Genomic DNA, 23,737 nt, shown 5'->3' on the forward strand with positions numbered 1-23,737 from the left:
GTACAGTGAAGTTTGGAAAAGTAGAGTTTATTTAAAATCTAATATGCTGTGAAGATTTCTTCTATGTAGGTAAATTTAGAAAGATCTCAAGATAAAAGGGTGTTATTTGGGAATACAACACAAACTTATTAACAACAAATTTAGAAGTCTGGCCTATCCAATAACAAAGACTGTCAAAATCTAGCTTCGATGCTCCTGCTGCTGTATCCCTGCTTTGAGCTGCTTGAAACTCTCAGAAATTTCGGTGTTCGGACTCGGACTTCGGCTTAACAGGCTTAAGGATGAAATTGGTATAAGTGAATGTATTACTTATAACTTCAGATTTTAGCGAGTTATGATTCGAGGAACATCTAGTAGTATTCTGCGGTTCTTTCTTAGCGTCTTGTGTCAAATTAGTCTCTTCTTTTGAAACTTGCTAATCTCAAAGAATATTTCCTTCATGTTTTCAAGCCTTTCCCGAACGTTTGTTTAAGAAGGAAACTTTAAAAAAAACTTTGTAAACTTTTCATTACAGCTAATACGTATTAATTAAGGGTCGAGAAGTTCTTTCCCAACTAGATTCCTTTCTTTTCGACTGACACATGTAAGTTGCATTCATTTAAGTTTCAAATTTGAACATCAAATAGTACCTGACGTTATGCCAAAGTATTTATTACTGACGATATAATGCTAGACAACATAGGTCATGGATGATCCATTGTCCAAGAAAAATATTACAATGACTACACAACAAGCTTCAAAGTCAGAAAGTCCAGACGAAAAGATTATGCCTACCATGGACACATCTCACTCTTCATCGAAAACCTCAATCAGTCAAATTACGGATCACACATCAAGGGATACATCTTCGGGTTCTCCAGTCGAAATTAGAGAACTTAAGAGCGCTCTCATCAGTATTCCACAAGAAATTCGGGACATGATTTACTCATACCTTCTAGTCAACCCAGTCCTAGGACAAGCCGCTTCAGTTTCGTCAGAAACCACCTATGGAAATACTCAGAAGTACGATCTAGACACTGCAATCCTTTGTGTTTGTAAGCAGACATACCGGGAAGGCATTTCTATCTTGTACAAAAACCCCATTTTCATAGACTGCAGCAACAGTCCTGGTGATTGGGATTTCCAAGATGGAATCTTCGAGAAAAGTTCTGGGGAAATTGAAGAAGACGAACGAAATGGAATCCAGGAGCCCTATATCATCAATCTCTGCCCACTAACCCGTTATTTAAATTGGGAGCCTAAAGAACATCAGGAGAAACCGTTGTTTCGCGATACCCCAAGCATTGAGAAAGTAAAGAGTTGGAACGTCCTCTTGAACTCATTCCAAACAAAACTTTTCAGCTCGAATGCTTTCGCCGAATTCTGTGTTTCAGTGTCTCCGTATCCGAATATCTCCCTAAACATCTCAATTCTGCCCATGAACTTCCATGAAGACCAAACCAACACAGAAATAATATCATTTTCCTTGGATGAAGGCCTTGCTGAAAATCTGCTACCATTGAAAATGATACGGAATATCAAGACACTCGTTATCAAATGTGCCGAGCTTCCTGTGATTCCGGACTACTGTTATGACCGAGATGATCAAGGAAAAAAGACATGGCCTGCGGACTTGAGCGTACCTGACTTACCTTCGCCAGAGCTTATCAGTGAGTACGACAAGATTACTGGCGGAGACACTCCGATTATTGAATGTTTAGGTCTTCTCAGTGCAAGATTGAATGAGTATTTCTGGTTGTTCCATTGTGCAGAAATTGTACTGATTGACAGAGAGTCCGTTGGCATCCGACGCAACATCAGAGTGTATGATGTTTCAATTCGCCCGCCCGAGGCTGTTGATGGTGGACTAGTTATTCAAGAAGACGAACAAAGTTTCCTCGATTGTGGAGAGCTAGTTGTAGTGATGAGAAATTCTCCTCTTGAGAACACTGAAACCGCTGAGGACGTTCTTCGTTTGAAGCAGTACCGAAGAGAACTACTTAAAGTCCTAGAGCCTGAGTACCAGAATATTCGTGCTCATTCCATTAGATTTCGGGAGTTCTTTCGAAGCGAAAGCGACCCAACTGGAATTTTTGTGATTGGGCCTTCCAAAGCTGTTGATCGACTAGATTATTGGTCCAGGGTGACGAGAGCTATGGAAGAACTGGAGAGATACGAATACTCATTTGTAAGGGGAAATTGGGAAAAACTGAGCCTTTCTTTGGCAGAAGGGAATAAGTATGTTGTGTTTGCGTACGATTCGGTCGAGTCAGGAAAACTGATGAAGAAAATAGCCTGGGCATACGAAAGAAGAAGGTGGAGGAATTTCATGTTTTATTACAAAATCGCCATTGGACGCATGGAAAAGCTCTATTTCAAACTAAGATGGTGCCGAGCGGATCTGTTCAAATGGGATATTTCAGACAGAGGCTCTGATCTGGACGCTCACTACGATGAGGCTGAGGCAATTGTTTGGCCTAAGCCAGAGTCAAATGCAGAACTCGACCGAGAGCATATAATGGAGATTTCCAAGGGTGAAACAAGTGATGAGGATCTTGATGATTGTATATGCGTTTGGAGTAATGCTGATTATGATTACGATGATGAGGATAATCACTGATGATGCTAGGTAATTTGGCGATGGCGAAAATTGATATGCTCATGCAAACAGCCATTATATTGCGGATTCGGTCGAAGTTTTCGTTAGCTTGTCATCTATTACAGTCATATATTGATATATTGTATTGATTAGGCTTCTAATCAACTAGCTACTACGTCTTCAATCAATCTACGTCTGGTCACATGAATGTGGGAGAAATGTTTTTATTGATGGCGACATTGATATCTTAAATGTTCCAGGGCCAAGTGAGATATCGAAGCTCATCTGGCAAGGCATAAAATACCGTTTTATAGTTGTACCTAGGTACCTGAATGAAAAATTAGTTCCAGAATGAGATCAATCATGAACATGTGTGCTCAAAGATAAACTTTTTGACACCCTAAGTGACCATTTCCCGCATCTTGTTCATAACTGAAATAACGCTTTACCGATTCAGCCCCATACCATCCCTGGCTAACTGAAAAGTTCACCTCCACTATTCTCCCTATAGAGCTCGAGTAGTCTCAAGGTAGCTTCATGAGCTCGGTCCCATCGCTCAAACATAACACTCCACGCTCCTCTAACTCCGGCTCCATGGACTTCATATATTTGATCTCCAACATATACGTGCCAGTAAGAGGCGAGGTTTCAAGGTTATCTATGAGGTACTGTACAGCGGGAGAGTATTTTCCAGCGGCGGACACAATGTAAAAGAAATAGTGCTGGTTTAGACCAGACAGGAATGGAAAGGAACTCACAGGCTTACGCACCTTGATCTGTATCCATTCTACGTTACGGGTATGGGGAAACAGAACCATATCCTCATTGCAGTCTACATCCATCAATATACCATTCAACTCCAACACCACCTCAACATTTACTACTGGCCTGACAACAGGCTTGAAGATCGAAGCTACAAGGAAGTTTCTGGACCAACTGTCGGCATATCAATCATATGATCACAGAGGCCGCTGTATTGGCAAGCGAGGTGCTAGCACTTCCTTAAATATTATACTAGCTTCCCATAATTGATAATGGTCAAGAACAATTACAATCATAATGGACTAATGTAATTCACACCTATCAACCTAGTTGATACCAAGACCAACATACTCTAGAATAATTGAATGAACGCCGATAACAAAGCCACACGCAGCCTCACTTCGTCATTCACATTCTCTCTCTATCCGGCTTGGTATTGAAAGTGTGCTGATCTTCTTGCACAGAGAAAGCATTGTATGTGCGAGAATTCATGTTGGAAATAGACTCAGGTACTCTGCTAATATAAGAAGATAGATCACTGAGATCCAGTACATTGGAGTAAGGCAAGGCCAGCTTTCGAAGTGTGTCAGATTCCACTGAGACGTCTACATCCTGCACGAGACTGTCTTCCTGATTCCAAAATATGATAACTCCATAGGGCTCTTCGCGATATTCGAGGTCGGATTAGGCGTCTCTTATCTCCATTTGCACGCTCGAAATCTCCAAGGGCATTACCTATACATTGATAAAGAGCCGTCTACCCTTTCCGTTGAATATACACTTGTCTTATTAGGGTCCGGTGAATCAAGGTGTGAACATTATGAAATCAGAGTCTTGAGTATTCACCACAAATAATGTCTACTTTATACGTCTATATCTACGCGTTTCATTAGGTATAATATACAGAAGGTGTACAAAGTAGACCTTACTATTACATCTGCCTACTGGATCTCTCTTTTCTCTCTTTGTGCATTTTAGATAGTCGTAGTAAGTTTCTACCAGTTAAGGAACCTAGCTACACACAACGGGCAGCTTCGCAAGTCATGACGCCAGGGCATATTATAATATATACAGCTGGAACGAGAAAGACCTAGAGGGACTCGAGTCCCATCTTCAGAGAACCGTTCACTGCGCTATCTTACTGCAGAAATAATGCATTATCGTCAGTCTGACCATAAGCGCAGAAGATTTAGAAATCTATTTGCTATGATAAGCCCCAATAAAGTGATCGTTTGATGCATTTTATGCAATAGAAGTCAACCTTTCCACATACCACTTCAATCATTCATTCAATTTCGTGCAACTATACCTCTAACTATCCAACTTATTAATAATTATTCAAAGATTCGAATCTATTTTTAAAAATCACAATACTATATATTATAATTCGTAATATTAATACTCAATTCCCCGTGATTTGTATTCTTGAGAGAGAATATTAAAGCAAAGGAAGAAAGAACAGGGAATGTAGTCTTAGTCAACATCGGTGACTGCTCTAGATCATATGAAAAGCCCCAATAAAGTGATCGTTTGATGCATTTTATACAATAGAAGTCAACCTTTCCACATGCCACTTCAACTGTTCATTCAATTTCGTGTAACCATACCTCTGATTATCCAATTCATTAATAATTACTTAAGGATTCAAATCTATTCTTAAAAATTATAATATTATATATTGTGATTTACAATATTAATACTCAATTCACCAGTGGGTGCACGGACTCACGGGACACGCGTTTTTTGAAAATAGCCTCAAAATAAACAATTCAAAATATATATAATCAATTCAACTTCAAAATGCTACTCAATACACAATCAATTAAATATAAGATTATTTCTATTAATAAAGAATTATATAGAGAATATAATTTATTAAAAAAATTATACTTTTTCAATAAATTTGATTAATACTATATAAAAGAAAGTATACACTCTATTTCTATTTAATTAGATATACCAAGCTTTATAAATTATCAATAACTTTAAGAAAGAGATATATTAGAAAGGCAAATCTATAAGCAAATTCATAAGCTCTCAAAGAATCTAGGGGGACCTATATCAATCAATAAGGCTACTTATAAGATACTTATTTTACTCTCCCAAAATAAACTACAAATCAAACCTTACAAAATAATAATTAAATATTTCAAATTAAAGATTAAATAATATTTTTTATAGAAAAATTTAAAAAGATTTATAAATCAAGATTAATATTACAAAACTGCCTATTTAGAAAAATATATTAATAATTAATAATATAGAAAATATATTATATTTAATAATATATATAAATATAATACTATAAAAGGATTTTGGAAATATATTATATATATAAATGAAATATATATAAATCCTATTTTTATAAAAAAAGAAGAGATTTTAAAAAAAGCTGAAATTCAATATAAATCAGAAAATATAATGGAATATTTTTTATTAAAAGATAATAAAATTTATTATAAAATATAAATCATTTTCGAGAAAAAAACTGAAAATTTTGAATTCTATTATAACAAAAAGGAATATATAGATAAATCTAAATCTGAATCTAAGTTTAGGATATATTTCAAGACTGAAAGTTGTAATTCCTATAAGAAGTATATTTGTATATAGGAAACTAAAAAACTATATCCTAAGAATATTAAATTTCAAAATAATATTATAATCTAGGAATATTATATTAAACAATTATTTCCAATTTATATAAAAGTAATTGAAAAACTATAAACAAAAGATTCTATATATAAATAATTTTTAATAAAAAATAATAATGATTTTTATAGTTTTATTAAATATAGTTTTATACAAAAACTTAAGAATATACACAATATCGAAAATCTACCTCACCCCCTTAATTTATTTGATCTGAATTCAATAAAAGACATTTGGAATATATTAAAATAACAAGTTTGGAAAAGATAATAGAAAATATTGAATAAGTTAAAAAAGATTATATAGAATAAATAGAGTAAAATTATATAGAAAGAAATTCAAAAAAGATATATAGAATTACCTAATAAATATAGAACTATAATTAATATAAATGGAAGCTGTGTATAATCAAAATTGTAATAGTTATTAGTTATTTAGTTGTAATATTATTGTCACGGCGCCAACTACCTGTTCGTTAGTTGCCTTTGTGCCTAAGGCTCCTATAACTAGCGCACCTTATTTCTTATAAATAGGGTCCCTTTTTTCCATAATTCTTCTACCCTTATAATATAATATAAATCTTTACTCATATCTTAATAATTTATATTATCTATATAAAAGTTATTATAGCTTTATTTCAATTGAATTTCATTAAAGTTTATCTCGATTATATTGATTGTATTCATTATTGATTTGTTATACACCCTAGCTACTACTATTTAGGAATTCTATAAGATTGTTTTGTAATTATAAAAATATCCAAAAATGGCTGATTCAGCACCTATATCTGATTTATTCCTATAATTCTATTTCTTAAATTATATCCTCAACTCCACCGAAATTGATATTTTTTTATTCACAGATTTGTTTAATAATTTGAATACTATATATTTTATAATTACTCAAATTATATTCGAATTAATTGAATTGATTATAAGTTTATTACAAGTTTAAGTTGTTGATATATAAGCTTAAATTGTTAATACTCAATTTAAGATTATTGAATTAAAAAATATAATTAAGATATTAAAGATTATTATTTATAATAACCCATAAGCCCCATTTTATTGAAAATATCTTATTATTTCTAAGAAATTTAGTAATAATAAATAAAATATTATAAAATATTAAAATCAATATATAATATTTTATAATATAATTAATTATTATTTAATTATAAATTATAAAAACAAATTAGAGTTTCAAAAGATTATATTTCTTATCAATTTGTTTTCTAGCCCTATTTATATAAACAATTAGATATATTTCAATATAATTATTGATAATTTGTATAATTTCAATTTCTAGCTTCCCGGATAGTGTATTATAATAAATATCTAACGCGAATTAAACAAATAATACTAAACCCTCAATCTTTTCTATAAAATTATTATGAATTATAATAAGTATAAAATAAAGAAAATTCTATTTAATAATTTTATTACTAAATTCAAATAGCTTATTATTAAATATAAGAAAACCATAAAGTAATAAATTATTGATCTCAAACTCAAGATTTTCTAAAAACTAATTGATATTTTAGTTAATTATTTTAGTAAACTCTCTATTATTAATATTGATATATAAATAATCTAGTAATAAAATATTTATAATAATTTAGAGGAGAAAATTCATTTTAATAATTAATAAAAAAACTAAAATACTAATTTCAACTATAATTAATTGAATTTCAATTACAATTAATCAAGATCTTATAATAAAAAGCAAACTACTATTATTACTCCCCCCACACCTAATTTTTTTAGTGATTCTATATAACTAAATATCATTTACTAAAGCTAATATTCTTAATCTTGTTATACTCAAGAGTAATGTATTAGTTTTGATCTCTATTTTTATTATAAAAAATCTAATCATTTTAAAAATAATTATAAAGAGAAATATATTAATAATATAAAATATAATATTAATACTAATATAAGATATATTCTTTATATTAATTATTTCCCTGTGGTTAATTAATATCAAAGTTTTAGATTCTATCAAAATACTAATATTACTAATTCTTTATATCAGAATTTATTTATATTTATTAATCAATTTCTAATTATTAGTATCTTATATTAAATCTCTTTTTAAATTGTCAATTATTTTTTAATTATATTATTATATTATACTTTTCTGATTCTATTTGATTTTATTCAAAAACTTGATTTAAAAGAATATATTAAGGATTCTATTTATTTAAAGAAAAGCAAAAACTCAATTCCTTTATTAAATATATTAAAAGATTAATTTTGATTTATAATTATAAATCAAGATTCTTTATAAAGACTTTATCTTTATAAATTAAAAGATTAATTATATCTAGAAATTCTTTATATTTTAAATCAATAAATAGCAAATCTCTTAAAATCTCAATAGAAATTTCTTTAGTATTTAATATAATTATTCTATTTATTAATTTTATTAATAGTAAAATCGCGAATTATAATTTTATTGATTGAAAAGTCATTTCTAAGTTTTATATATTAACACATTCTTTTTTCTATATCTATTATTTATTTTTGATTAATAGAAAACCCTTTAATATTTTATTTCATTATATTCTATTGAATATATAAATTAATGATTATCAAAAGATAAATTTATTCTATATTATAAATCTCTTAGAAAAGAATTCTATAATCCTTAGGTTTTTATAGCTTTAGTATTACAACCCTTTTATTAATTAAATAATAATAATTCTAAAGTTTACTTTTATATATTATTCTAAATATTATTATTTAACTAATTCCATTATAATTATTATTCCTGATTATATATTAATTTCAATTAATATTATATTTAATTCTGAATTAAATCTATTTATTAGAAAATTCATTTTAAGAAAGTTTATTTTAAACCTATATCAAATCTTTATAAAGGAAATTATTAATAAAAGTTTTAAAGCTATCTTATTATCACTTTGTAATTAATTTATATTCCTTAAATTTATTATTTCTAACCTTATATTAATTAATAAGATTACTTATAAAAGCCCTGAGATTAATTATTAATCACAATTTAACTCAAATTGTTATTATATTCATTAAGAAAATAACAAAATCGAAATTTATATTAAAATGATCCCAAACCAGTCGATTTTGAAATTAGCTTTAGTAAAAATTATTACTAGCTTTAGAATTTATATAAAACCATTATGGAATTAAAATATTTTGTTATTATTAAGTATTCTAATAATATCTAAATCTTTGGATAAATTAAATAATATCTTATAGAATATATAATTAAAGATAAAGAATATAAAGTTTTTTATAGCTTATAGCTTTATTCAATTCTATAAAAAAGATGTATATATTATAAAAGTATTATAAAACAAATTGGATAGGGCTTATAAATTATATTAAATAATTATAGAAGATTCTATTCAATTATATTATAACATTATAGATAACAATATTAATAAGTTTATGGAAAAAATTGATCGATTTATGCTTATTGTAATAAAGATTCAGAATAAATTATCTTTATAACTTTATAATTTATTTTCTGATTTTTTATCTTTTCTAGCAAATAAGCTTTTGTTATGGTAATCCTGAAATTACAAAATCAAGATTATATTAGGAAAAGAGCTATCTTATAATAAAGGCCATTTAATATCTTCAGTTAAATTTTAAGTTATTTATAGATAGTTTAATAATAATCTAAATAAAGAATTCATTTATAAATTCTGCTCCTAATCAATTACCCCACTCCTTTTAATTATAAAATTAAAAGAGGGTATTCAAATCTATTAAAATTATTATAAACTAAATAATATTATTATTAAAAATCATTATTCACTATTATTAATTAAAAAAACCCTTGATATTTTATATTATATTAAAGTTTATATTAAATTAAATATTATCATTATATTTAATAAACTATGAATTATAAAAGACTATAAATAGAAAATTGCTTTCATAATTCACTTTAATTTATTTGAATCCTTAATAATATTCTTTAATTTTTATAATATTTTTATTTTATTCTAGAATTATATTAATTATATTCTTTTCAATTTTTTAAATAAAAATTATATAGTATATTTAAATAATATTTTAATTTATTTTAAAAATATTATAAATTATTAAAAATAAGTTTATAAAATTATTCAAAAACTTATTAATATTAGATTATAAATCGATATTAATAAATATAAATTTGAAATAAAGAAAATAAAGTATTTTGATTTAATTATTATTTCCAATAATATAAAGATAAATTCTAATAAAATTAAAATTATTTTTGAATAAAAATTATTAATTAAATTAAAAAATCTTTAATATTTCCTAGAGTTTACTAATTTTTATTAATATTTTATTTGAAATTTTTCAAAAATTATAAAATCTCTAAATTATTTATTAAAAAAAGAGAATATATGAAATTAAATTATTAATTAAGAAAATACTTTTAAAATGTTGAAATATATCTTTGTTTTTATTTTAGTTTTTGTAATATTCGATTATTATTATTATATAATTATCAAAATAAATATTTCGAATTAGATTGTAGATAGTATATTCTTATAATATAATAATAAAGACTATTTATATCTAATAGTCTATTTCTCTTCGAAATATAATATTATTGAATATAATTATAAGATTTATGATAAGGAATTACTAATTATTATTAAATTATTAGAAAAATAAAAATCTAAATTATATAATATTCAAAAGTTATTTGAAATTATTATTAATTATAAAAACCTAGAATATTTTATATTAATGAAAATATTGAATCAAAAACAAGTGAAATAGACTAAATTTCTATTCAGTTTTAATTTTTATATTATATATTAATTCAATTATAAAATAATTCACCCCAATATATTAAATCGAAAAGTAGAAGATTATTTGATTTATACTGATTCTAATAATAATCGAATTAAGAATTATTTATAAATAATCTTTTCGAAAAGAGTATTTGATATTATTATATTTGTAGATTTTATTTAATAAATAAACAATAATATCGATCTAATTATAATTCCTATAAATATAATTATTCCTGATATTGAAAAGTTAATTAACGATTTTATTAATAAAGTATATAAATTATTTGATTTAATTATTATTATATACAAAATACTTTAAAATCCAATTATTTGTTATTAATTATTATTAATCCGAAAAAACCTTTGAATTATTCTTTAAGATTATAGATTAATTAATAATAAAATCTTTTACCATAATCGCCTTTTTATTCCTTTCTCTGTTAAGCTTTATATACAAATAATTTATCGGATATATTTAACCAGATCTACAGAATATCCCAATTGAATTAAAACAATCAATTTTATCTCCCATATATACTAATAATCTAATATATTAAAGGAAATTGAAACTTTTGTATAAACCTATTAACTCTATTTCCAAATCAAAATCTCTTATTTTATAACATTTGAATTCCTTGAATCTCTATTAATACTATTTTATCTTTAATTTAATATCTTTATTAATTATATTATATTATTATTGATTAATAAATATTATAGAAAAAAGTATTAATATATTATTATAATTATTTATTACCTAATAAAAATATATTATTTTATATTAATTATAAAATTATTTATAGAGAAGCTTATTGATTGATTTATTAAAAAGATTTATTATTTATACAGAATATTTAATAATATTATATTTAATAGAAACTTATAATTCGTTTTAGAGTTTTAGAAATATCTATCTGAATACTTATTAATTATTTTGAAACAATTTTCTTTGTTCTATTCTGAATTTAATAACTAAATAAAAAGAATTAATATTATAATAAAATAATATCTTTAAGTTTTTATAAACTTTTATTAGAATAATTAATATAATTGATTTTTGCTTATAGAATTTATATTTAATAATACTATCTCAGAGATTATTAATATATTCTTATTCTTTATTAATTATAGATTTTATTTATATTTTAATATTAAATCTTTTTTACCTATATCTCCGAATTTATTATATCAAAGAAAACATAAGTTTCTAAAAACTAATAAAATTATGAATCAATTCAATCTGATTTTAATAAAATTGAAAGTTCTTGTTATTCAATTTATTTAAAGATATAAAGATTATATTAATAGAGCTTATATTAATGCTTTTTATATAAAGAGAGTAATAAAGTATAAATTAGTATTTAAAATATAAAAACTAATTAATCTATAAAAAAAGGTAATGACAAATAAAATGGTTTTTATAAGATTTTAAAAGTTTATAAATAAATCTATCTTCTTTAATTTCCATTTAATTTCAAGATTTTTTCAATATTCTATAATTCCTTATTATAATTACTCCATTGTTTATCAAGATTAATTGGTCAAGATACAATTAATAAAGCCAAATCCCAATAAAACTAGGATTAAGTTTTTAAATATGATGATAAAACAAATAAAGAAATTGAATAATAAGAATTTAATAAACTCCTTAATTATTATAATAAAAACAGATTCCATTATCTAATTAAATAGAAACATCACCCAGCCTCTTAATAATCCATTAAAAACCTTTGTAGCCAGGAAAATATAATTATTGCTTTCTATTTAACAAATCCAATCAAATCTAATCTATTTGCTTGAATAGGATTCAAAAGATTAATTACTAATCTTTTATTGGTTATATTGAATATAAACATTATTCCCCTAAAACAAAACTAAGATAGATCAAAAAAGCTTTAATATTTGATTATTATAATCTTTAAAAAAATCTATTTTAATTTAATAATAAAAATAAGGGTATTTTAATATTATTTTATCTTTTAATTTAGATAGTTATTATAATTGAAAATCAATTACTTTAAGTAGGGGGTATTGTTATAATATTAATTATTTATTTATTAATTGTCTTTATACCTAAAGTTTTTATAATTAGTGTATCTTATTTTTTATAAATAGGGTTCCTTTCTTTCATAATTCTTCTATTCTTATGATACAATATAAGTCTTTACCCGTATCTTGACAATTATCTTATTTTGGGTTTTTTGAAGCTATATAGACTATCCCGTGAGTCCGTGCACCCACTGGTGATTCTTTAACGTAGTTTAACACCGAGTGGGCTATATCACCGAATGGGCCACTTCAAAATACATCAAAATTAATACTTTTTTAATATTTGTATTTTAATAATCAATTATTATTTTTTAAAAGAAAATTAATATAAAATAATAATAAAAATTTAGCTTTTTATAAATCTATTTTTAATATAAAAATTTCTTATATTTTCTAAAAAAAAGTAGAAATTGTTACGATTTTTATTACAAAAGAAATATTTCTATAATAATTATTATAATAATTTGAATTTTCAATAAATAATTAGATTTTCATATTATTTATATAATCAAATTTTCTAATTTCAATTTTTAGAGAATTCTGTTTATAAATAAAGAAAGTGCATGGTTATACATAGACGAATTTTGTATGTAAAAATGGTGGCCTACTTGGTGATATGGCTCACTCGGTGTTAAACTACGTTATAGTTTACATTCTTGAGAGAAAATATCAAAGCAAAGAAAAAAAGAACAGGGAATATAGTCTTAGTCAACATTGGTGACTGCTCTAGATCATATGAAACTGTATTACAAGAAATCAAGTTTCTAGAGAATAATGAGGCTCATCTCTGCTTACATCAGACTTATTCACGGGTAAATGTTTTATCGCCATGCATGGTTCGACGAGTGGTAAGAACTTGGATTGTGTAACACTAATGCATAACCTTCCCAAAATGAGAAGGTCGACATCGGGCGCATCGCAGGGCATATTATTTGGCAGATTTGGGGTTGATGGGTGGATAAGTGTTCAACTAGAAGAAGATTTCGTGATTCGTAACTTCATGACTCGTGATTCATGTTAATTTTCCGTGGAAATGAAATTTTATACCAAGAAGAAATATATGTAAGTAAAAAGTTGGATGTAGCAAACAGTAGGAATAGAAATTATTGATCGATGCGGATAATGCTGAGGCGATTTCTTCATTCCCTGCTGGACATCAAAGTGTAGTCATGCATGGAGAGTGAGGCTAGAGCTCATCAGTAATATCCCAAACGCACACTTAACGATATTTAGTGCTTACATTCGTGCCATGCTGTCTTTGATCAACTCGTTGAATTTGACCCGTTCGTCATTATTACTCCAGGGCTGTTTTGGGACGCGCCAATATAGACATTTTGATTTTGCACAAATACTACCATGACGGCGGAAAAACTGCGGGGTGATGTTAGTCTTCAATCCTGGAAGTTTCAAGGTACCTGTGAACTTACGCGGCGGTAGCGGTGAATATCTCAACCCTCGATGTACCGGCATCAGTCAAAAACATAAGACCCATCGCAAAGATAGCTGTAAACGCTGCGATAACTCCAAGTAGTTCTCCGGTAGATTCAAGGCTTGAAAGTACCGCGATGGCAACGGTAGGTAACAGGCACGCAATGACCGTGGCTACAGCTGAGGTGACACGTAACATGCGTGCTTCAGAGTAAACAGTAAGCCCTGTCCTATCCTTTGGCTTTTGGCCTTCTTCTGCTGTGCTAAAGATGGGTTTTCTGTGATAAGACCAAAATCGGGAGCTTCTTGAATTTTCTCTTGTTTCCAAGAATGGATGGCTCTTATTTTCAGCAGTGGGCAGCCCATTCTCCTCAGAGGTAGTCTTCACCATTTTTCGCCGTAATGCTTGTTTCATGCTGTGCCAAAATGGGACAAATTCATTGGCGACCCACGTAGTTAGACCGTCAACCGTATGACCTTGTCGAGGTACAATGAGATCGAGATTGTCAGGCTTAGGAGTTGTTGGCCAAAAGATACTACGCATGAGACTGACGAACTGCCATCTCAATGGTTTTGGTTCGCCTATATTTTCTGTATAGTCACCCCATATACATGCTGCATCCCCCGTGATGCAATGTTTACCCACTCTCTTGAGCCAGGCCCTTAGCGTTTCCACGTTGTATGGGTCTGCCCTCGGTAATGCTGTAATTTGGGAGTATTGTAATAACGCATCATCTGGTGGATTGAGTTTGTTAGCGATGAGAACCGCGAATTGAGGTACTGAAAGGCTTACTATATTCTTTCAAAACTACTCTGATCTGCTTCATAATCTTCACTTGCTTAGATTTGCACTTGCTATCGTCCATTCGAGCATGTATAAGATAGTAGTCCAAATTCTTCGCCATCATTGAAGCTTTCACTATGCCCTCTTGCTCACCCTGTCGATGCTCATTATATTCTGCCTCGTGTAGCTTCTTGCGCAGATTCTCTAATTCTGCTTGATAATAAAGCAGACTTTTGATGTTAAGGTCACGGAAAGCCTTGAACGCTTCGAGATCTGGATATTGCGCAATCAATTTAGACACAAGTGGCCATCCTGGCAGTGGCTTGTTCAGGTCTTTAGATGGATCTTCGATTTCATCCCACGGTCCTGTTGTGAATGGCAGCGGAGATGTCGGGGTTCCAATTACAGTCTCATCAGTCTGTGAAGCTGAAGTTGGACTTGCAGGTTCACTCGACTTTGGGGCTTGAATGGTGATTCTATGAGGTTTCTCGGCCATTGCGATGAGTTCTTGTCTGTATGAACAAAGAATTACTTGATGATATACTGATTGAATAATTGATTAAGGGAGCGTATTTACAATAATAGACAGCGAAAAAACCGGATGAAAGAGCAACAGCTGTTTTATCTTGCATTTACTGTGGTTTACCCCATCTCCGTTTCTACAAATGAGAATAATTCGAATTAATAGCTGAGTGCAGCAATGCATGCTGAGTGGTGAGCTATCAAAAGTGGTTGTCTGGAATTGCATATGATTCGTGGCGGATAAAGACACGGTTGACAGCTACTGCTGTGAGAAAAACTAGGTAGCCCATGAGGAAAGAACACACTTTTGACTCAGCAAGCTTTGGTATCATGAACTCTCGCCTCAAGTGTTGACATACTTATATCGGGCGCAGGCGAAAAGTTGACCAGCGCACAATCACAACAATCTAAGCAATCTGCTTGAGAAGAGCCAGTCGAAACTTTGCGAGGGAGTATTCATGTCGTGTTTCGAGCGAACATGATTAAGGCTAAAGAGAGAGTGAGAATCAGCTTTATGCACTGCAAGGCTGAAATTGCAGGGCCATTAAATTTGGAGAATCTCGACATTAAAGTCACACCCATTACATGTACTGGAAGCAAAAGAGTGGAAAGATGTGGTGGTTTTAGATTCTCAATCACCATGCGATAACTTAAAATATTCGATACGCATTCTGCAAGAGCTTTTGGCGATAATAATCCCCAGAAGCCGAGTTTAACATTTTTAATTTCTAATCGGTGAAGATACTTATCTTGGATGAAAGCGACATGTTTTGGCGTCCAATAGATGGAGCCGGATAAATTATATTGCATCGAGCATTTGTAACACAGCCTGACTGACAAATTGGAAACTTTGAGGCTCTTTCTGGAGGCAGCAATAAGATCTGGCTACAGATTTGAAATTCGAAACATGGAGTATTTGAAAACTCATCTGCCACTTGTGTCACGAATTCTTAAATTCTTTCTGAACTTCCGTGAATCAATTGTATTGCGACTTGAATTTTCGCAAGAAAATTTAACGAGCTCAAAAGTCTTTCAATACAGTTCCAAATTTCGGACTGTGTGATATCATCGCTTCTTGGCCCTCTGGTTATATTCTTATAATAATCAGTCGAATGTGGCAATGAATCCTTTCGGTAATTCCAGCCAGAGGCACAGGATGATTTGGATCTTTTCAATTATTCCAGCATCCATCAATTTTTTACTATCTGTCGAACCTTGTCTTCAGCGAGAATTCACCGCTCGTTCGTTAATAATCCCCAATAATGCTACTAGTCCACATGGATTATTGGTCGGTGGGCGGTGATTCGGGGGCCGGCGCCTGTCACCATCCATAGAGGTCTGACTTTATGTTTCAATCTGCCCTGTAAATAGCTCGGGCAAAGAAAATTGGTGGCTATCTCTCGAAAGGCAGTCGGAAGGCAATCTAAGAAGGATTCTCAATCGCACAAACCTCTCTTGTGACCGGATTCAATGCGGCTCCTCAGGATTAGAGTTGTGATATGAAAGCTATAAAAGAATAAATAGATCATCCATTCAAATTTAAAGCAATCAGAAGAAAATACACTCTTCCTTTTAACGACAATTACCAACTACGAACACCAAGCAAGCGCCCGTGAGGCAGTGATCAGGAACATGGCAGGCGGTACGCATCATGCGAAGCGATATGCAAAGTCTTTCTGGCGCTGACTTTCACAGAACATCCTAAGAACGTCTCTCCCAATGGTTTCCTCTCCCTTCCCATCGAATCTAAAGCTTCAAATTCAAAGCGTGGCCGATCTGTTTCGGACGCTGGCTCTGAACAATCTGCGAGATCCAGCCTGTCCAGAATTACATATGTTGAGGAAGATGCTCAGATCGCTGCATATTCAGAATTCGAGGATTCCGACAGCATCATCCAGGCAAATTACACCTGCTTAGATCGTCTGGTCGTGTTTATTCGCATCTTGTTCTGCCTCCCAATTCCAATGATGACGAACAAGAAATCTCCAAAGCCTGCCGAGGCCGTGCCACTCAATGTAATTAAGGTCTATTCTTCCTCATTGGAGGCTTGCTAACGGATTCTGGTAGATGGAGAGCTCTCCATGGGTGCTTTCCGTTTCCGTTCTATCAACGCGCAAAGATTCGGATAAAAAGCCAGTACCCAAACACGCGAAGTGTACCATCGATACCGGTAATATGCAAGGAAACATAGTGTCGAGGGAGTTTGTTCAGAAAGTTCTAGAGTATTCGGAAGCAAACTTTGTTCCTTTGACAGCAGATGAAAGAGAGGGCGGCTTTGGTATAACAGGCGACAAACTTGTGAGCATCGAATGTCTCTTCTTGTTCTAGTATCGTAAAGGAAAAGTGTCTGGATGGAAATGGACTAACTTGCTTTGCCTCAGGTGCCGGAAGGAGCCATCTATCTGACCTGGTATCACAGCAAGAGTACTAGGGTTTTTCATAGCATGAGGTTTCTAATCTCGCCCCATTCCCAATGCGACCTTATCATTGGAGCTCGATCCATACAAAAGGATAATTTGCTTGGCGTTCCAAACCTGATGGCAACAGTGCCTATCACTAGGGTTGCAAACGAAGGGGATTTTAGAATGGGTAAGCAGTCCTGTATCGATCATAGCACAAAGCTAATCAAGACAATTACAGACAGGAACGAGCAGGACCTAGAAAAAGATTTTCTCAAACAGGATAAGAGATACCAAGATAAGGAAGTCGAACTCATCGAGGCGGGAGAAGATATAGAAAACAACAAGGAATTGAAGAATATTGGAGAGGCCCGTGATGTCGCCAAGCAATTTCAACTAATCCGACAGGCACAACTGAAGAACAACCAAAAGCTAGCAGTTCAACTGCAAGAAAAACTGGAGAAGCTACCAGGCTATAAAAGTTCTGTGGTCCTCTCCAAGTCGCAAATTACTTCCTCTGGTATAGAAAATAAGAACGATGCAGTCCAACTCGTCAAGAAAACGAATCGGGAATCTCCAACTAAGAAATAAGTGTTTGCGTTATGCTGGGGTACCTTCTAGGATTTCGTAATGAACTGGAGAATTCATGGGCAGTCATGAGTTCTGTACGTTGACAAAAGACACTGGAGGCTTTCGAAAGGAATTATTGCGCTTTTTTTCGTTGACATTTTAGAAACTCAAAGATATGGGATGGTAGCGTTGTTATTTGACGGGTTGTCCAACAAGAGAAAATGAAGAACGGCTGGTACATTTCGGCTCGAGTAGATTTTCAATGAGCAATCAGGACAGAAATATTATTGGCTGGAGGATTGCGTTGTTTTATGAATGTATGAATTCAAATGGTTGTAGTGTCTCTTTTTAGAAGTTAATGAATCCATGACCGCACACAAGATTTCGAGCATGACATGATCCAACTGTGAGTGAATAAAGTCTGGATTGTCTTACTTAGTCAGACATTGAATCTTTCCTATTTCTGTACTCCAACCATTTTGTCACTTGGAGACGGAACTATCACGTACCATAATTGATCGATGGAGAGTACTGAGGGGGCATAGCCGAGCCATGAACATGATCTGAAAGAACGTCTACAACACACGAGGATGGCAAGGGCTTGCGTCTCAGAGGTTCCTGCTCATGTTCAATATTTTGACCAAAATGTTGGGCGTGATCAATACGACATATAATTCAAAGAGTGTGGAGGAGAATTGAGTGCTATTTCAATCATGACACAAATGCAAGCTATCGCGTTCGGAGACAACACCACGTCCGTCAACTTCCCAGCACTTGTCAGGATGGCCTGCATGACTTTTGTAAACAATTCTTATATCAAGATTCCATGGGAGTCGATAAACAACGCGTTTTTCATGGCAGCAGATCTATTCGGTCAGCGTAGTGGTAGATTTCACAGCGAGTACAGACTGATTTTGTAATGCCGCGTAACCCCACTAATTCAACGCCTAAGCACCTAAATGCCAACGACTACAGAGTAATAAGATGCTACAAAACACGAAAACTCAACTATAGTTATTTGAATCAAGTGATTTGAAATAAGAATATAGGCTATCTTTACTCAGCAACATACTTCCCACACGATTTCTCATGATTCAAGCATTGAAAAGTAGAATTATATTATTGGAAGCTTCTGCCAGAATGCTATGCTTTGGAAGACCCCGCTTTTGTTCTTATCGAGCCTTATCGACGTCAGACAGACGCGTCTTAACACATCATCGAGAGAAATACCGCGCCGGCTCCTTGTGATAGACATCTTTTAACAGCATCAAGGTGATATCAAAAGAAAGCATGCAACAGTGTCTGTGTTACCCACAACTTTGGCTAGCCAGCTTTGGAATCACCATGTAATAGGGCGATCGCGCATCGGTGAGAACCAGATGTTACTCTTGAGGGATAGGCAAGCTAAATCAACCCTTATAGTGGTGTCGCTTGATCTGACAACTCTATTCCTTTACGGCTATTGAGATTCTACTTTTCTGCTCCAATGCACAGTTACCTGTGGCACGAAGTTGTTGCAATCGAATTAGCATTATCTTCCCTGCATACAAGGTATGCCAGGTGTGTAATCTTCCTGTTTTTCAAAAATGTAACTTTTCACTCGACGCACTATAGCTTATCGAATGGATTTATGGTTTATATTGCCTTGATTCACGCCTCCTCTTAATCTAGCAAGAGCCCACGTTTATTATATTTTGTGAAGGAAGGTTGAGTAGAGAGCCGATTAGCCTCCAGATAGCAAGGAATGTTTGAGGAAGCAGTTTTCAGTTCAGATCAACCCAAAACCATCGCAAGCTCTGATCTAAGCCAAAACGATTTCCTCAAAAGCAAATCCCTCTCTCCCAACAGCCTCTCCATCCATTATCCCAAAAACATAGCATTCATCCACTAGCCTGAACCTACCCTCACCATCAGCCTGTCTTAGCAGATACGGGACATCACAACCATCCATCACATATACTATATCCCGCTCTTCCGCATAACGAGGGAATAACCCAAAATACCCCTTTCTCGTGATCCCCCACCTACGATTTTTGAGCACAAATTTCATAGCCTCGCGCACCTCTCGAAACGTTTGTCCCGGTACCCTTCGTGCGAGATTAGCTAGTTCGAGCCTGCCCTTTCCGGGGGGGTCTTTTCTGTCGCAGAGAACAGGTTTGGCCTGCCAGCGATGGAGACTGGCTCGTGGAGGCATCGAGGAGAAGACTTATTATTTCAGCGAAGGAATCTGGGCATGGGAGTTTTCCAGAGTCGATTTTACTGCCTACGAGGGTTTGCCAAAAAGCGTGAAAGACTGTATGAGAAGTCGGATAATGTTTTAGTTTCGAGACGAAACTCCAGAGTTCCAAGAGACTTTTGTTGCCGTTGTGTGGGTTGAGATAAGTGAGGTCGGGATGTGTAATCGTTGCGCTCGTTCTTGTCAGAGAGTCAAATGAAACACCTCGTGTTTGAAGCTCATTTCTAGATTCATTGTTGATTTTGACATATACTTTATTCAATTTGAACTTGAAGGATCCGCAGGCATTGTAAGTCCCAAGTTCATTCGTTTGTCGACGCTTTCTCCAGTCAGGCACCCAGGAGGGTAGATCGAGATACTCATGGTCTATGGATTTGAAAACAAGGCTTGGAGTTAAAACTTGTATGTCTTTGGTCAAAGAGTTGATTGCTACGTCGTGGTAAAGTTGGTTTACTGTAAAATCCGTGTAACTGACGTGAAACTCGTCTGCATCACTGCATAGCCCAAGAAGCCCATAAATCTTATCTCGTGGGTCATAACATTGACCACCTCGAGTGCTTACAAGATTATCAAAGATATGTGTCCCATAGCCAGCGCTTCGATAATGTTCGCGTTGACTAGCCAGCCCTAATATGGTTTGGCAGATATCACTTACTTCACTTGAATCCTCAACGTTCGCAAATTTAAGCTGTAGCCATTGAAATATTCCACAAATGAACAGGTGGTTCACAGCTGTTGAGAATTCGTTCCACAAAAGTAGCTCGTCACCACACATAATCCATGGGTTGTCAGAGAGCATGACCTCTTGAATAATCCAGAGCCGCGTAAACCATGGGTGCGAGAGGTATTTCCAGAGAGCATGCCAGATCTTCGGGTCGGATCTTGGTAGTTGCATTCTCTCGAGATTTTCGGGGGCAGTTTTTAATTGAATAAACAGCAATTTGACATTGATATCTTTGAGGAGCTGTATTGGAGAGTCGGAAGTTGGCTCGCTTCGCCCTAGCCAGATCACCGTGTTAAATGCATGCTTATAAATTCTTGCCATCAACGGAATCTGCATTTCTTTTTCTTTATTATCTTCTTGATTTATAGAAATCTGATCAATCCACATGACGATTGGATGATCTTCCTTCCGCATGTTCCGCAGTGCTATCTCGAGGGAAGTTGTGATCGCTTTCTCGTGCCCATCACATTCAATACTTCCATCCATACTAGATGAGCCCCAGGTATAGCTTAGTGCTGTGTACCAAATTGGGGCTATTAGGTTCTCCACAGAAAGCGCATGCCTTGTGAATGCCGTCCTGTGAACTTCAAACTGGTCCACAGCAGTCTCGTACTCAAACTCGACTGAGCAATGATGCAAAGAACCGCGCAGCTTTTCATTATCGCGCCCCGGCTTAATCTCAAGCACACGGATCTCGTATGGATTGTCGATAGTCTTATAGAGCCTGCTGTGATTATTTTTGGTTATTTTCATTATCTTACCAGATGCCCATGTGCGGATTTCCTCCATAGAAAGCCATTCTTCTGGCTTGAAATTGGTACTTGGCCCCTCAAGAGCAGTCTTTGAGAGATTTTTAATCTGTGCAAATTCAAATCGCTCGTCGTGCATGCTACTTTCAGAGCCGTGGTACGCGAGAGAGTAGACGTTGTGTTGTTTATTGGTGGTCGTCATCTTCTAGGCTCGAAGAGCAATTGTAGATTACCCTGGATTTTGATACAACACGCTTTGACATGGCGGTTATCTAGACTCAGGTAGCATGTGATAAGTGCCAATGAATTGCACTTTGTGGGGTTGATTAGAAACGTGGAATGATAATGGATATCGAAGACTTCTCCGAATTCGAGAATTTTTACTAATTGCAATTCGATGAGATCAAAGAACTATCACATCTATAGGTACTTGGGTATTTTGGTATTCGTGTGGTTGTGTGGTTGTCCGCCTATAGCACAGGCTCTGGGCTTGTTATAGAATATGGGGAAGTCAAGATACCTGGAGCACAATCACCCAAGAACTTTTGCATCTTTGCTAATATTCTTGGTCAATGTCAAAACAAACATCAAAGGAGCTGTTGTTGATTTTCATAAGCTGAACATAGAAAATCTTTCTGGCCGACAAAGCAAATACGTTGTTTGTTGGAGTCAACATCTACGTCTGCAATTTATCGTTCGGAAGCAAGCTATTTGTGAACAACAATACTTACTCACTCTTCTTACTTTGTATTTCTGGTGAGTCAATTGTTTATGCCGGGAATTGCTCATGTTTTTCGCTCCAAACAATTCTCACTCAGCAAGTTCGAGAATCATGTTGATTGTTTTCTGTGTCCATGAACCCATCGCATAAATTGCTTCCATGTTTCCAGTAGAGAGTCATAATATCTCTGCCATTCGCAAGATGCGCGAACTATGACCATTGATGAGATAGAGATATAAGTAAGCAACATTTTCACATTTACTCATTCTCATCCCAGATCACCTTCACTTTTCTTAGTTACATCCTCTCAGACTATCACGACAAAAATGGCAAGCTCTAAAAATGAAGGGTTTAGAAACGATAGCTTGTCTAGAGTGAGACTTTCAAGCATCCCAACGGTTACCCGCCTCTCTCAAGCAGAGCAAAAGATTCGAAATGATGCGATCCAGAGCCTGCACTTGCCAAAAGCTTCGATGGAGGGGCCGAAGGGAAATGAGCTGATACAAGCAAACTATTTCAATGTGCGACCAGTTCGGGAACTTCTCGACAAGAAAATCAAGATACGCAAATACGAATCGTTTTTGGAAAGCTAGAATCGCCATTACGAGATAGAGAAGACATCAGAGACCTGATTGAGGGGATATTCAAACAACACAAGCCTGAAAGTACCTCGTGGACATCCATCCGACTACCATTCTTGTATCATTTCTACTGAACCTCTCTATCGCGAATGCTCGGACGAAGCGGGCTCTGCCATATCTATTGGACACGAGCAGA

The 23,737-nt window shown here is 32.9% G+C and overlaps 4 protein-coding genes across 4 annotated transcripts; 2 read left to right on the forward strand and 2 right to left on the reverse strand.

Moving 5' to 3' along the window:
* Positions 1-718: 718 nt before the first annotated feature.
* Positions 719-2,599, forward strand: EAE97_003869 (uncharacterized protein; the record flags this gene model as incomplete). Its single annotated transcript, XM_038874381.1, has 1 exon — positions 719-2,599. The coding sequence occupies one exon, from the start codon at positions 719-721 to the stop codon at positions 2,597-2,599; it is 1,881 nt and encodes a 626-aa protein (XP_038734990.1).
* Positions 2,600-14,089: 11,490 nt separating this feature from the next.
* EAE97_003870 (uncharacterized protein) lies at positions 14,090-15,535 on the reverse strand (the record flags this gene model as incomplete). The annotated part of the gene is made up of 3 exons (XM_038874382.1): positions 14,090-14,198; positions 14,255-14,990; positions 15,049-15,535. 3 exons carry the CDS (start codon positions 15,533-15,535, stop codon positions 14,090-14,092), a joined length of 1,332 nt encoding a protein of 443 aa, XP_038734991.1.
* A 1,658-nt stretch (positions 15,536-17,193) lies between these two features.
* EAE97_003871 (uncharacterized protein) lies at positions 17,194-18,551 on the forward strand (the record flags this gene model as incomplete). The annotated part of the gene is made up of 5 exons (XM_038874383.1): positions 17,194-17,203; positions 17,257-17,576; positions 17,629-17,859; positions 17,943-18,150; positions 18,202-18,551. The coding sequence occupies 5 exons, from the start codon at positions 17,194-17,196 to the stop codon at positions 18,549-18,551; spliced, it is 1,119 nt and encodes a 372-aa protein (XP_038734992.1).
* Positions 18,552-20,629: 2,078 nt separating this feature from the next.
* Positions 20,630-22,441, reverse strand: EAE97_003872 (uncharacterized protein; the record flags this gene model as incomplete). Its single annotated transcript, XM_038874384.1, has 1 exon — positions 20,630-22,441. The coding sequence occupies one exon, from the start codon at positions 22,439-22,441 to the stop codon at positions 20,630-20,632; it is 1,812 nt and encodes a 603-aa protein (XP_038734993.1).
* Between the last annotated feature and the right edge of the window lie 1,296 nt (positions 22,442-23,737).

This window comes from Botrytis byssoidea (genome assembly GCF_014898295.1).
Source record: "Botrytis byssoidea strain MUCL 94 chromosome Unknown BBYS_006, whole genome shotgun sequence".
Classification (NCBI taxonomy): domain Eukaryota; kingdom Fungi; phylum Ascomycota; class Leotiomycetes; order Helotiales; family Sclerotiniaceae; genus Botrytis; species Botrytis byssoidea.